The 15833-nt window shown below is 42.2% G+C and overlaps 1 protein-coding gene across 1 annotated transcript; it reads left to right on the top strand.

The window, feature by feature from the left end:
• Window positions 1-1662: 1662 nt before the first annotated feature.
• Window positions 1663-7388, top strand: slc25a28 (solute carrier family 25 member 28). The gene is made up of 4 exons (XM_034552323.1): window positions 1663-2192; window positions 3904-4132; window positions 4803-4859; window positions 5326-7388. Exons 1-4 carry the CDS (start codon window positions 1848-1850, stop codon window positions 5892-5894), a joined length of 1200 nt encoding a protein of 399 aa, XP_034408214.1. The 5' UTR covers window positions 1663-1847; the 3' UTR covers window positions 5895-7388.
• Window positions 7389-15833: the final 8445 nt, after the last annotated feature.

Here is a 15833-nt window from a genome sequence, read left to right as displayed (position 1 = left end):
ATATATCATCTGTGGGCCTGAGCAGCAGTCCAGGGAGTATACAGAGAAGGAGATTGACTATTGGGATCTAAGGAAAGACGGTATTAATTGGCACAAAAATGACCAAACAGCAGAACCGAATCCAGTTATCGTCTCATCTCGTCTATATAATGTGGATTTTTGACTATATTTTGCTTAGACAGTGTAAAATAATTCCCGAGGCCTATATGGATTGTGCACTCTATTGGCGGAGGGAATGAAATGAGGTGTTATGGTGATCTAGAGTTTCCTGCTAGACCTAACAGGCCTCTCTCCCTTGGTGAATTAGAGTAGCATTAGTTTCAGGGAAGAGAAATTATCCTGATATGCTGTCTGCTTGGTTTTCCTTTAAGGAACGTCTGCGGACAACAGCCAATCAACCATAACTAGATCAGAAGCAGGAGATTTTGTTCTTGTAAGCAGAAATTAACACTTCATTCCCCTTTGTCGGCAGAAATTCAACACTACAGCCCTTGAAGGCTCTCCCAGGCAATAAATGAAACAATTAAATTATGTATAACAGTCCTGCACCAAAACACAATTACCTAATTTTCTGAAGAAAAAAAACATCTTTCTCCTCCAGACAGAGAGGTTCACTGGTTTAGATGTTAGCCCTGGAGCTTATATATGAGCTACTGTCTCATAACAGATCATAAAAGGTGGAGAGAAAAAATTGTTGAGTGTCTTCCTACACTGAGGACATCATGTGCGTTTAGCTTGTACACGTGATAAGTACATATATTAGTCAAGGGGATCTGACCCTGATAAAGGCCTTAAGCCAACATGTGTTGGTTTTACAATAAAGTTGTTATATACAAGTGTTGTTGGAGTTTAACCTCTTAAGACTTTTTCCCGCGGACCTTGAAGTACAGTCGGTGAAGTTGTGCCTTGAATACCCCACTCTGTGCTAGTATCCATTTGCTCAGGGAGGAAACAAAATAATATAGAATGACACTGTACATACTTTGAAGAATTGATTGTGTCATATTTCCTGAAGAAAATGTACCATTACAAATAAGAGAACATTATTTTAGTTGCGATGTGCTTGTAATAATTTTGTGTCCATGTGTAATAATACTTTGGTTTGGAGGGAATCTATTTGAAGGTCTGCAGCACTGGAATTCATGATTAATGTGATGTGGAGAAATGTCTGTCTAATAATGTATAGTGAAGACTGTGTTGACACAATTAGTCTTTTAATCACTTCAATGGCACATTCATCAGTTAAATAATTAAATAATGTATATCAAACAGTTTTCTGTGGTCACTCGCATTTCTTTATAGTAAGTTACACATGCACAGGCTTTTCTTGTGCATATTTCAGTTTGGCTTTCTTTGGAGCTCCATTATGTGAACTAAAAATGTAACAATGGCTTAAAGCAGTACTCAACAACACTGTAAATGAGACTAGAAAAGCCGCACTAAGTGACAACTCAGGTGTAAACGAATGTAACTGCAGGCTTGTAGAATCCCCTGCAGTGGCCCACAGGTATGATAGCTTTCACAGACATACTCAACGCGTACCCCATGTCAACTTCCACATTACAGGGTTCAATCATGAGTGGCATGTCTTTCACCCAATAGCAGAAGTAAGACTTCTTTATAGTGGCCAATCAGAGACCACTTCCTCATCGTGGCCTGTTGTGCATCTATGTGTGTATTTGTCCGCCACGGCCTCCCTTGCTCGGCCCTGGCTGGGAAGTAAAGAGGCGGGGAGGGAATGGTGTAGCGGGCAGGACGCTGTGATACCACCCCACGGGAATGTGAAACTGTAGGACCGACATCACCCACCGTCTGCTTGCCTTGATACTTTTTTGACCTGGTTTCTCATGGAAGCCGATGGATTTGTAAGGAGGCGTCGGATGACAGCGGAGACTACAGGCAGTGATCCCGGGGTTGCTGGTGCATCTGCCGGGTCAGAAGTTCGATGGCTGGGGGGCAGATTCTGGGGAGTTTCGGAAAGTATCGTGGGCAGCCTGACACCCCGGATCGGAGGGGAAACGGAGCTACAGACTGTTGATTTCATCCGTAGCGCACAAGACGCACAAACAGAGGACACTGAGCCAGACTATGAGGGTCTGCCGCAGGGAGCCTCCACCAGCACCCACATGTTGGCTGGAGCCGTGGCCGGGATCATGGAGCATTGCATCATGTTCCCCATCGACTGTGTCAAGGTAGCGTTGCTCGGCGGCTAACACGCTGACCCGCGGACGCCGCATGCACGCTCCGCTCCGCGCTGCTCGGCTCTCGGTTGTGTGTCTGCGTGTGCTGTTCGTGCAGCCAACGTGTTTGTTAGCATAGCTCACTAGCTCGCTAATCCAAACGCGCTGCAGTGTTGCCGGCTGTGAGGACAAGGTCAGCGGCTCGCGTCCCCGTTAGCTAACCCGGTAGCATGCTGGTACCCGTCCAGCGCCACTGACGTTAGCGGTTACGACAACATGGAGCCGGGTCAAACGTAGGAGCCCATTTGGCTCACTTAGCGTGAAGCTAACGTCTCCCCCCCCCCCCAAACAAAAATCAATCCGCTGTCACGGATGTGATAGTACGCAGTTCATTTATGTGTGTGTGGTGTTTGAAGCATATGGTTTACTATTTCAACTGACATTGTTCTGGGAGACCAAATCCATAGTTGCTATTCACACGGATACATGTTGTTGTTTTTAGTAACATAGCCTGACACACCGAAATGAATTGCACTGTAGTTTTAAGACCATTTGGCCCTTGAAGTCCAGCATCTTGTGACTCAGCAATATGTAGTTTACTGCTCATAAACAGCCACATACTGATGCAGAGAAAAAGATGATCTAACGTATTCCTTTTTTATTTAGGTTTCCTATTTAGCTGTTTTCCCCCTACACCAAATAAAGCCTTTTTATCCTGTACGATAAGCCTCTCACTTAAGAGACTGTTGTGTAATTATAGTTTTAGATAAGGCTGTCATCCGGCCTTAATGTTTCTTAAATCCCAGTCATTAGTTGTGGATTTCAAAAAGCGTGTTGCATTTGTCGGTCTGCCAGAGAACTGTACAGCGCACATGACTGGAATTTCAAGTGTATTGACATTTTCATTGAAAGAAAGCAAGAAGTCTTCAGTACTTCCTCCAAATAGTGATGGTTGTAGTGTTTCCAAGAAGCACAAAGGCCATTGCTTTTCTAGTAAACTGTAAACCAATCTGACCAATAGCTGTCACATGCAAGACGTCTTTGCACGCATTTTTGGGGGTACCAATTAAGAAGGAAGCCAGCATTCTAATAACCTTCTCTTTACCATTATGCAACAAGACATGCATATGCATAGGCTCGTACAGCTGTTAGCTCACTCTCTTTGGGCCTTGCATTCCACAGCTGTAGTATAGAGTGACATGAGGCCTCCGCTGTGATAGAGCCCTCCATGCATGCACATACACTGTGGGGTCGAAGTTTGTCCATTCAGCTGGAAGTTTGGTATTCTGAGATTGTGTCGCTGCCAGTTCCTCAGACACTGACACTCACCCAGTTTAACCCCAGCCAACTCTCTAAATACCGAATGGCAGGGGACTGAAACCTGGATTCCTTGCACTTGATGTTATCATTAATCTCAGTGTGCATGTGTCTGTGTTAAGAGGAAGAGAGAAAGGTGTGCCTCAGGGTCAGTAGCAAAGGAGGCTTACAGGAAGTCAGTTTATGACCTTGGAGTTGTAACTCCATACTTCCTTCTATTCAATTATCCATGTACACCACACACATTGTTGAATTTCCCTTATTTGACCCCTTCATTCACACTGCAATTTATTCAGGACTGTTTTTACATTGCTGTGCTATTCTTAACAATAGCACAGCAATGTATAGGCATATGATAAGACTTAACTTTGAACGTGGCTATATTCCACCTTTTTACTATTTTCAGACACGCATGCAGAGCCTCCAGCCCGACCCCGCAGCCCGCTACAGGAACGTGATGGATGCTCTTCGCCGAATTGTTGCCACAGAGGGAGTCTGGCGACCAATGAGGGGGCTGAATGCAACCGCAGTTGGGGCAGGACCTGCTCATGCCCTCTATTTTGCCAGCTATGAGAAACTCAAAAAGACTCTAAGTGATGTCATTCACCCAGGGGCTAACAGTCATTTGGCTAATGGTACCATAAAACATACATATACACACATGGCATGGACCGTAGATGTACAGATCATGTATGGCTATCTTAGCTTTGGGAACCCTAATGCCAGGCACTGTCAGTCTGAGCTCTATAAAGCTGCTGACTCAGCCTAATCCGTGTATAGGGCAGACATGTCCTAACCAGTTCTAAAAAAACCCTGACAGGCCGTCACATTGAATAGAGCCTTTTCTTAAACCTAGCTTTGAATGTCAATCATTACCGTATTCCTTGTTCTCCCTACTCTCTCTCCCTCTCTCTTCTTTTCCAGTTCAGTGGGAGGCTGGGTAAGTCCCCTTTCTCCCATCTCATCTTCTCTCTCTCCTCTGTTGGTCCCGTCTTTAAAAGCTTTTTGAAAAAGGGAAAAAAAAAAAAAATCTTTAAAAGAGCAATGAACTGCCTTGTCCACCAGGTGTCTCTCTTTGCTCAGGTTTGGCAACGTGATATCAGTCAGGCTGTTCTCTAGTTTACACCTGTGCAAATTGCTGAATATGCACCAATGCTGCGATGATATCTTGTTTTGAGCATGATATCCACAGCTTTTAGGAATAATAGAGTGAAGGCTTCTCATTTCTATGCCTCTTCACTGCAGTGTAGTCTCCTCTATTTTCCTTGACGATGTGTATTCATTTCCGCTGTCTATTTGTTTCAGGAACAGCTGGGTGTGTGGCCACACTGCTTCACGATGCAGTCATGAACCCAACTGAAGGTACGGGCAACATTTTACAGTACGCAGTCATTTGACTTTAACCCCAGAATTAGGATGATTATTACGACATTTTCTCTCTCTCAAACCAAAAGTACCTACCGACAGTGAAGACACTTACAGGTGCCACGCCTGGGCCAACCATCTTCACATGTCAACCTTAACCATGCAGTCTCACATATTGACTTTCACAGCTGCCTGTAGTCCACCTGCCCAAACATTTCAGTAGAAGGACACTGGTCAGAGTCCTGGTGTGCAGCTGTTAGATGGGGTGCAGCTGTCTAAGCAAATGACACACTACATTTGTGTGTGTGTGTGTGTGTGTGTGTGTGTGTGTGTGTGTTTATTGAAACCTTAGTAGGCAGTAGCGCACTAATTTCTTCCTTTCTTTTTCTTCCTTTGCCATCTATGTTCTGCCATCTCTGGACACCCTTCTCCTCCATCAATACATTGACCCGTCTGTCCCTAGTTGTGAAGCAGCGCATGCAGATGTATAATTCGCCTTACCGAGGCGTGATGGACTGTGTACGTGCTGTGTGGCAGAAAGAGGGCCCTGCTGCGTTCTACCGCAGCTACACCACCCAGCTCACCATGAACGTGCCCTTCCAGGCGCTCCACTTCATGACTTATGAATATCTTCAGGAGCTGCTCAACCCCCACAGACAATACAATCCCTCATCCCACATGTTGTCCGGAGCTTTGGCTGGTGCCATCGCGGCTTCGACCACCACACCTCTGGACGTCTGCAAGACCCTGCTCAACACCCAGGAGTCTCTAGCCCTCAGCTCCCTGTCTTCCGGCCAAGGCCCCGGCCAGAGCCAAGGAGCCCACAGACACATCTCAGGCCTGGCCCACGCCTTCAGGACTGTTTACAGGCTGGGCGGCCTGAAGGGCTTCTTCAAGGGAGTCCAGGCGAGGATCATCTACCAGATGCCCTCCACAGCCATCAGCTGGTCGGTCTATGAGTTCTTCAAGTATGGACTCACCAAGCACCAGCACAATAAGAGGAGAACGCAGCACATGGAGGCTGAGATCTAAATTTCTCCCTGGTTCATGCTCCTCTAATATTTGTTCTGTCCTCCCTGTGAGGAGAAGATGAAGTCAATACGCACATAGAATCTGACTAAAATTCACCTCAGTTGTCCTATGCTTTTCAGACATAGCAGATAAGAAAGACCCCTTCAAAGACTGCTTGACTAGTTACATTGCTGCCAAGATAATTCAAGACTAAGTGTGGTTTGAGATTTGTTGTTTCTCCCCCCTAGAATAAAACATTTACACAGTATTATAGAAGTAGTTAATCTTTTAAGATTTATACTTTCAAGCTATTCTAGTGACCACTACGTTTGGCCAAAGCTGAGGATAAATGTCAAGAACGCACATGTTTTTAGTTGGAAAGGTAGTCAGCAGAGGGCAGTAGTGTTACTTTGTTCATTCTCTTGTAGATTCATAGGCTTTGCTGTATAGGTCCAGTGTGTCCCAGCCCCCTCCCCCCTCCCCATCCATCCATCCATCCAAGCCTTGAGTTTGCAAAAATAATTAAACTATGTCCTGATCAGGACCCCTCTCTGGATTAATCATTAAACACTTTTAAAAATATAATCCAAGACAATTTAATTTACTAGTTTTGGCAGGCATTCCCTCTTTTATGAAATGTATCTTCGATTTGATCCAAGGAAAAAATATTTAAGCCATTTAGAATCAAAAGCAAATTGACCCTGACTGACAACATGTTGTTGCTGACATGGATCAGTTTCCTGATACCTCTTTTGAGGTGCAATGAAACCCTTTTAACATGGTAAAAGATAACACCATATTTTATGTCTTGATTACTTGAACTGTGTCATTTGAAATGTAGTTCAGTAGTTTTTGATGATTTCAATGATTACCTAAAAAGATTATCGACCAGATGTGGGGTTCCCTTTTTTCTTTTGCTAATGGCAGTAAAGGGAATAATTATCATATTTGTCTCCCTTTCAAAAGTCCAAGATTGTTCCTTTTATAATATATTTGGGCAGAAAATACAAATATTCAGTACCTCTGGGGTATCAAATGAGTGTTTAATTTATTTTTAATGATTTTGATTTCTTAAATTGTATTTTATTTCCAGCAAATACATTGCTTTAAACTTTCCTTTTAGTTCACCCCACCCCCCCACCCATTTATGGTTTAATCCACCCTTGGATCATCCAAATACACACCATTAATGCCTTGTGTAAATGTTTGGCAGAACAAACCAGGGCGGCATTAAAACAGCCATTTCTGTGCATTAACTGAAGCTATCAGCTTGTTTTCAGCTTGTGAACTACTGACTTTCAATATCTGTGCTTGGCAGCAAAGGTTGTCTTCATTGTACTGTGCCCAAAAAGAGTTCAGTATACCACGAGATATGTACATGTACCCCCTTTGAGTACACATAAATGGAAGCTGTCATTCTTATTGATTGATGTCTGATTGTTTCTGACACTGAATTGCACTCGTTGAATAAAGACTGAGCAGTGGGGCTCTACTCACTGCTCATAAATGATGGGAGCCATGTTTTAAGTGTCTGTGAATACTTTCCTGTGGGAAGTTGACTGAGACAATGTTTGCCTATTCACCAGTCATTGCAGAAACAACAAGTCCTTATGGTCATAATCTGTGTGTGTGTACAAGTTCTTAAGTCTTTGTTTTTCTATTGAATGGAAACCAACAGGATGGATGCCCTAAGCCACATCTGTACTGCCAGAAACACAAGGTGAGTTTGTCTGTGTTGTCAGGTACTCATTTTTAGTTTAGGGCAGGTACAGTTGTTTAGTCTTGAACACAGGTGCAGATTTCAACTTTGACCCTGAAGACTGAAAACACAATGTGAACTTGTGGACACATAGCCTGCATTCAGACAGAAGAGTGAAGCTTTAGCTTTCAGCAAATGATGCATGATAAATTAAACTTTGATAGCCTTAGAAAGTAAGAAATGGACTGAAAGATTTAAAAACTTCATTTGTATCGGAAAAGATAGGAAATTCAAACCAAGGTCTATCCTCCTCTTCTGTCAGGACATCTGGAGCTAGCAGGCCTCTATAACTTCAGGTCAGTTGAAAGAGGAGCTTTTAGACTTAACGTGATCTAAGATTAAAGAACAGGTGTTTGGAATTTGAATACAAATTGTGTTTGAGTCATACATTTCCCTTACTTAAAATGTAAGGACTCTTGATTGTCATGCTATATATTCATGATCCATGCTGAAAGAAAGCTTGATGGATGACATATGCATGCAGACACAAATATGATTCATACATTTTCAGAATTTACCTCCAAATGCCATGAGTGCACAACATCATTTGAGTCAATCCTATTGGTAATAATTATCCTTATACTGCATAATGTTTTCGTCTTCGTACAAAATTACTTTACATTACATGTCTGGAAATAAAAATCCACTGCATATGACAGAGTTGGACGACTGCAGGTGGAAGTTGTGAACTAATTAACTGATTGTTTTGTGTATGGAACATTTGTATAAAAAAAGAAAAAATACAAAAACACAAAAAATATTTTGGAATCTGTGGAGGCATCAGTTACAGATGGTGAGTTTTGAGGTGGTGAGGAGTGACAGCTCCACCACCTCAGCCTCTACAAATACACACTCACACCCATGCGTGTCAGGAAAACACCTGTTCAAACAGGGAGTGTTAAAGAACCGTGCCAGTTGCTCTCTCTCCTACTATCTGTGCATGTACAATATGTGTGTCCTGTCATGTTAGAGTGGTGTATTTGTGTGTCCCTTTTTGCTGACCAAAGCATGCCCAGTGTGTCTCCAGTAAGGAAACTCACGAGAGGCTGATTGAAAGGCTTTACATGAGTAGGAAAGGTACTGGTTGAAATAGCATGCGTAGAAATACTGTGATACAGATTCAGAGGTGCAACAAGTAGAAACTGGATGTCACATGTCTTTCTAAGGTGAGTTTCATCTGCTTTTTATTTTTCTGTCTGTCTGTGTGGGAGACTGGGACTGAGCCTGTCTGGTCTAAATCTCAGCAGTCGGAGAGAAGTAAACTATTGAGTCTGGTCATTTGCCCCTTTCTGTCTCACTCTGTTTGTGTAAGAGCGTCTGTGTGTGTATGTGTCTGTATGTGTGTGTGTATCTGTGTGTCAGGCCTGTAGCCAAGGCCTTGCCAGATTGACCACAGGCCCAATCAAATAGGGATTTGTTAGTGGTGCAAAAAGTACTATGATCTTTTAGTTAATGATACTACAGAGTAAAAGTAAAAGTCCTGCATTCAAAGTTCAAAGCTTCAAAATATAGCCCACCTAGCTTCCCAAAGGTAAAAGTAGTAATTAAGCAGAATGGCCCTTTTAAGAATCGTTATTATAGGGCAAGCCAACTGGATTACTGATATTCATGCTTTAGTGTGTCACTTTAATTCTGCAGCTAGTTTCTCTTTTTTTCCATTTATTGGTTATTTAAATGTTGTATTAATTATATGAAGATGCAAAGTATTAACGTTATCAATTAAATGTAGTGGAGAAGAAGTATAAAGAAGCTTAAAATGGAAATACTAAAGAAACTTTAGGCTACAGTCGGCCTACAAGTAAGTGTAGCCTACAGGAAATGTACTTTGTTACTTTACACTACTTTCTATGTTTGTATATTTTGAATGATTTTGATAATGATTGTTTTTCTGAAGATGTATCTAGCCAATTAAAAGACTGGCGGATCAGTGTGAGCGGGGTTGACCTTTGAAATGTGTTGAGAGGAATTCAGGTTTTTAAGTATTACGACTTTGCGGTGAATAAATGGAATCTACCCAGTTATATAATTAACATGTTGAACAAGATATCCCCAGGATGGAGGAGGATGAAAGAGGCTCCATGGAACAAGCGAGGATTAGGCTAACTAGCTTAAATCAAGCTAGCTAAAGGAACTGCAGAGTTCTCTGTTCACTGTCACATTGTCACATGAATGTAATGTTACTTTACCCCCCCAAGATATCAATTCACTCCAAGGGTCATTGCCAAACGTCCAATGATATCTTGTTGACAGAGAGACCTTTTTATGTATTTGTTTATTTACAAAAAACAGGATCAAGGATCAAGAATGAAAAAAAAGTGACTTCACTGTGACTGTCAGTAGATTTATTAGTTTAAATCATCTCCAACTCCAAGCCATGAGGCCAGCGCCTTGTGATGATGGCAGCCTCTTAGCAAGGCACCCATGGTTGTAGTATTTCTAATGGTAACCCAAACATATGCCCGTCGTGGCCGTTAAACGAGAATAAATATCGTGGTAATTTCAACCACGTATTGTTTTCATCAACGGATGGAGCTAGCTCAGGTGCCATTACTTGACTTTAAGTGTGGTACTAACTTGGTAGTGTGCTATCCTTTCTGTGTGGAGATCATAACCCCTTTATGTGTGTTCAAGAGTGGTCTCTGGTGTCAGGTGTGGGTGCTTTGTTCTTCCTCGCTCACAGACTCCTGGTCGATGGATTTGACCTGTTCCAAATCAATTGTGTGACCAGCTTTGGTGTGATTTTCACAGACGGCTGACGTTTTCTGTTTCAGGGGTTCATTGAGCCTCCTGACCAGAGTTCACCGATGTGGTGGTTGCATTGGGTGTTGCATTGAATGTTGAAAAGTTGGGTTGGGAAGCCGTTCTCAGGGCAATCCTTTAAAAACGGTTTCTTTAGTTTGATTGCAAAAATTCTATTGTGCATACAATTATAGTGTTATTGCACAACTCTAACAGTTTGTTGTGTGTCTTTGTCGGGCCGTCCCTCCTTTCTTTCATCGAGACAAAAGCGCTTCCTCTTTGGCAGATGAAACCGGCGATGCCTTAGTTTCTGCAGATGTCAACACATTTGTTTGTTGTTCGTTCACATTTTAACATGCCATAGCAGGATGTAATTATTAACATGATTAATAGCCGCTCTCATGTATGTGTGCCAATTCTAGAGCCAGTTGGCTGAAATGCTTCATTGGAATTGAGCCATCAATTACAGTCATAAGTGAAACCTGTGCTTGTGCATGCTGTTACAGGTCAAAATGTCTCTGGTATGTTATTATAATATTGTGTTTATTCACAAGGCTTGTAGTGAATCTACACAAAAAAATAAACACGAGTACACAAACATGCTCAATCCTTCACAGATACCACTGCAACGCTGTATAGCTGTGTGTACCTTGGAGAAAGCTAATTAAAACAAATAAATATATATATATTTTTTCCATATCCAAATGTTTCTTGTTAAAACAGGCCAATCTCACATACATTGTCTATGTTACATTTTACAACATTTAGTTGTCTGCATTGGAGATCTTTCCTGCTTACTAACCTCCCTGTTTTCCCTCGTGAATATTTTCTTGAAGTTGGTGTTGGCAGGTAACTTGATCAGAAGTCAGAAGTCATTTAAGAGAGAGAGATTTGCCTGTGAAGAGCTACTGTATGTACTCAGTAAATACTTGTTTGGTGATTAATTGAAACCACTTCAGCCCTCACAGACGTCTGCCCTTATGATAACAGTGCCTTTACAAAGGTGATTAACACACTTTTCAACATTTAAACCTTTTAAAAACAACAATTGATGTTTTTAATTCCATACACATAATGAGAGGATAGTTATTGGCACACTTTAACTCATAATTACTCAAGTAATTAATAATATTTGTATTACTTGAGTATTATGCACACGTGTGATGGAGTTGCTCTGTGGCTGCTGCCCTCTGAGCAAATATGGAACCCTTTCTCTTTTCAACTGAATTTTATTGTTATTTCAAGGCCATCTTGTCTGACTTTATTTGACAGTAACACAAACACACACACACACACACACACACACACACACACACACTCACGCACACACAGCATACATCCTTTCTGGTAAAAAGACTTTTACAAGTTGATGAAGGGCTGGCAGAAACACATGCATATACACTCCCTTGTGTATTGGTGTAAGCTCATGTTTTGGAAACTCAAGCCTCCGGTCAAAGCCCCTTACAGCAAGCACCTGTGGAAGGGTGTATTTCACACACAAACACACACACAGTCACAAACACACACACTCCAAGGGTACTTAGGAATGTGAACGCCTGAAGGACTCAGGTCCTCGACAACAGCTCTCCCTCCGTCGCTCGCCTTCTCTTACTCTCTCCATATTTATGGTTCTTTTGTAGCGTCTCTTGTCAGATCTCTCTCCATACATTAAGCCAAATCATGACTGGACCACTCAGCATGAATTACAGAGTGATTCAGGATTATGCCATAACGTCCACTTTATTCCATCCTTGCCAGCAGCTAATGGATGAGGTGTGATTACAGGCTCTTCGTCTGAGATACACACACGCAGACACATACAGGTTGTGATCTCACGCTCCTTTTGCGTGCTGCTGGATAAAGGAGCTGTTGTTGTAATCCCTTTGGCTGCTGCAGTCTCTCCCACTCTGGGCAAATACAGCAGGTTTGAGAGGAGGAGAGGAGTGAAGCCAAGACAAGAGGAGGGATCTGAAACTAAAGCCGAAAGGCTGCAGTGAGAGGAGAGCACACACACACTCTTTGCTACATAGTACACGGAAGTACACAATAGTACATACAACACATTTGTTGCTGCTGTAATTTGTTTAGATTTAGTTATTTCCTGGCAACTCAACCCTGTACAACAATCTGCAGACAAGATAACTATGACTTGAGATATTATCTCTGATTTTCACCATGTTTCGTTTCCATTATTATAAGTGCTAAATGGATTCATGCCATCTGATATGAATTGTGTATTTCTGAGAAATGGAAAGTGGGCCCTTGACACCCCCTTAGTTTGGTATTTTAAGTGATTAAACACAAATGTGTACATTAGGGATGCTAATTTATTTTCTGACGGCAGCTGACCCTCGTTAACTGATCATTAACCGGTAACCAACCAGATGAGTGCCTCGCATTAAGGGGTGCTGTGGTTGTAACAAGCTGCCCAGCTGCAGCCAACATGTGTGTGCATTGTTGTGGACTAATGCAGCCGAGTAAGTCTCCTCGTTTAGCTGGAAGGTTGTCAGCTGTGTGGCGGTGCTTGGTAAACTCTGTCAAGGTTCCCATCAGTATGTTGCAAGTGTTGTCAGCGAGTGTTCGGTTGGTAGAGAGAGCGAGTGCGGGATGATGAGAATAAAGTCATGCAGCAACGTTATAGCTGTGAATGCAGCAGTGCAGTGTTTACGTACGGCTTAGTTGTCGGTGAATAAACGCTACAACTCCCCAAGATCCAAGCAAAGTTCCCCTGTGAAAAGGGAAGGGGGGAAGCAGCTGTTGTTGGGCTGTCGGCTGCCGGTTGGACAGTTTGAACATATTGCTCAACCCTACGCTGGAAACATCATACCAATTGGAATATTGAAGTACTAAAACTTAATTTTCACACTCCACAAAGACAGGCACAAGATTAAAGTTCAAGTGTGGGAACTGTCCAAGGCCAATTTTAGTAGTGCATGTTACTGACCTAATTGGCAAACTCATATTACCACAAAATAGATGCATAGCTGTCTTGGGAATCTTTGTGCCCTTGAGGATCTAGTATTGGTTGTAAATCTGTATTTGAGTCAGTTCTTTGAGGCCACTAGCTGGGTTCAAACTAGGGAGATACTATATGAGCTTGCAAATTAAAACTTAAGAAATGTCCCAGCTAGTAAAGACTTTAGTTATGTGTAAATTGGAAGTTAATGTCTGTATCTATCTATCTCAAATTGCTATACATCATTGTGCCAGTCCTTTGTAAATGTTACTTTGTTTACTCTACGCAGACATGGAACACTTTGTGTTTTGTAGTTATTCATACAGAATGAGTTTAGAATATGTGAATATGCTAACAGGCTATAAAGTCATTTATTCTGACGTTGCCAGCGTGGCGTTTCTTCCCAGTTCACATCATTATTAGACATTATTTGAAGTCTGAAGTGTCGGATCAGAAATGTTGATTGCATTGTCCTTATCTCTTTAACTCTTCGTGCTTAATAGGTCATATGTGAGAGAGCTTATACTAGCCTTATCAGTGAAATCTACAATGAGTGCAGTTGACTGATTTACGCATTGAATTTATACTGATCTTGTGCAACTGTGTCCTGCATGGGGCAGTTGTCAGCTTTGTTAGTAATGCAGTCTCACAATTCATGTCTACTCATGCCCACTTTTTAAATTCTCCTAAAAAGGACAAATGGCCGTACTGTAATCAAATTTAGAAACAAGTGAAAAATGCTTCCTGGCTCGATGATTGTGATCTTTTTATTCCTCGTTCACATTGACAGGACTCCAAAGATGGCTCCATCAGACTGAATTATGAAGCATAGCAAAATGTAAAATCTGGATGACGGACAATCTGCCAACATAGCAGAAAGATTATCAGCCCACTGTGCCAGTTGTGGCTTGAATGTTTCCCATCGTGCCGTGATGTGGAGAATTAGGATGCGGGGGAGATATGGCTCCTGTCATCACTTAAGAGAACAAGTTGGGGAGGAGAAATTCTTCCCACTACCACCAAGGATACAAGATGATTGCTGAAACACACACACACACACACACACACACACACACACACACACACACACACACACACACACACACACACACACACATACATATACACATACACATACTCAAGCACGCAGCAATTCCTCTGTGGCAGAAAGCTGCAACAGAAGAGAAAACGGCTGTTTTGATTATGAGCATTTATATGTGATGTGAAGCCAGCAGAGAATGTAGGACAACATGAAAATGTTAAGTGGCTATGGCGTGAGTGTGAGTTTGAAACAGGATCCTTCTCACTTCTGGTACAATAAAAGAATAACATGCATGACTTGCAATGAATGGAAAGCTCCTCGATAAATCCAAGTGTTTATAGTAAAATGCCATTGCTAATGGGCCAGAATATGGAGACGGGGAGAGAGGGGGAAACATGCTGCTAGGGCAGGGAAACTTTTCATATGAGCAAAGTGTGATGATGAAAAGAAAAACATAAAATCAGTGGAGGCTAAAACGAGTTGTAGTACAAAGTTGTGTACAACATGTAGACAGTTTGTGTAGTGGGAATATTTCAACTGCTTGTGTTGCCAAAGCAGGGATCCTATGCCACATTGCTTTAATGATCAAAGCAAAAAGCAAAAGGCACATATGCACACGCACACACATCGTCCCTTGGGCTATTGGGAGCGAAGCCTTGGCAGTGATCAACTGCAGCATTGTTACAGATGACTGCAGGTGCACTTTCTCTCCTCTGTCCTTCCCTCAGTCTCAAATATTGTGACAATTTTTTTGAAAAGGTAAGCAAGGTCATAAAATCTTCTTTCAAGCACTTCAGAGAGCTGCAACCGCAACTTAACACACACATGCACACACACACACACACACACACACACACACACACACACACACACAACCTCGGTATACATCCAGCATGTGTGCGAGTGCAAAAACACCCTTGCAGTTTACACTCACGGCCTGAGACCAAAACTTAAGTTGTCTGTAAGTGGAGTAGAAGCAGTGTGGAGATTCCTTCCGTGTGTGTGTGTGTGTGTGTGTGTGTGTGTGTGTGTGTGTGTGTGTGTGTGTGTGTGTGTGTGTGTGTGTGTGTGTGTGTGTGTGTGTGTGTGTGTGTGTGTGTGTGTGTGTGTGTGTGTGTCGAAGCAACACAGGTGCAGTCAGGGACACTGAGGAAGAAACAGACCTCCTGCTCTTTGAACTTGATCTTGAAAAGAAAGCTGTCTTCTCTTCCTGTCAAATAAGCTTAACTGCTATGCCTTCGAGCTCCAGTCAGCACAAGCTGGTCTGGTGAAAACCGTGAGCCATTTGTATATTAAATGAAAGCATTCACACCAATTCAAAAGTTTTCATGACACATGTCTGAAATATGTTAAGTGACAGAGGTTTACAACAGTGAACTGGAGCCAATGTTTTATTAATGTCAATAATTTATTTTAATGCATTGTATTTTTGCTGTGCAAAGTTGCTGAAAGTCCAGGTGAAGA

This window comes from Cyclopterus lumpus, chromosome 15 (genome assembly GCF_009769545.1).
Source record: "Cyclopterus lumpus isolate fCycLum1 chromosome 15, fCycLum1.pri, whole genome shotgun sequence".
NCBI lineage: Eukaryota > Metazoa > Chordata > Actinopteri > Perciformes > Cyclopteridae > Cyclopterus > Cyclopterus lumpus.
The sequence above is the reverse complement of the archived record's forward strand: the minus strand, read 5'-3'. Positions and strand labels throughout refer to the sequence as shown.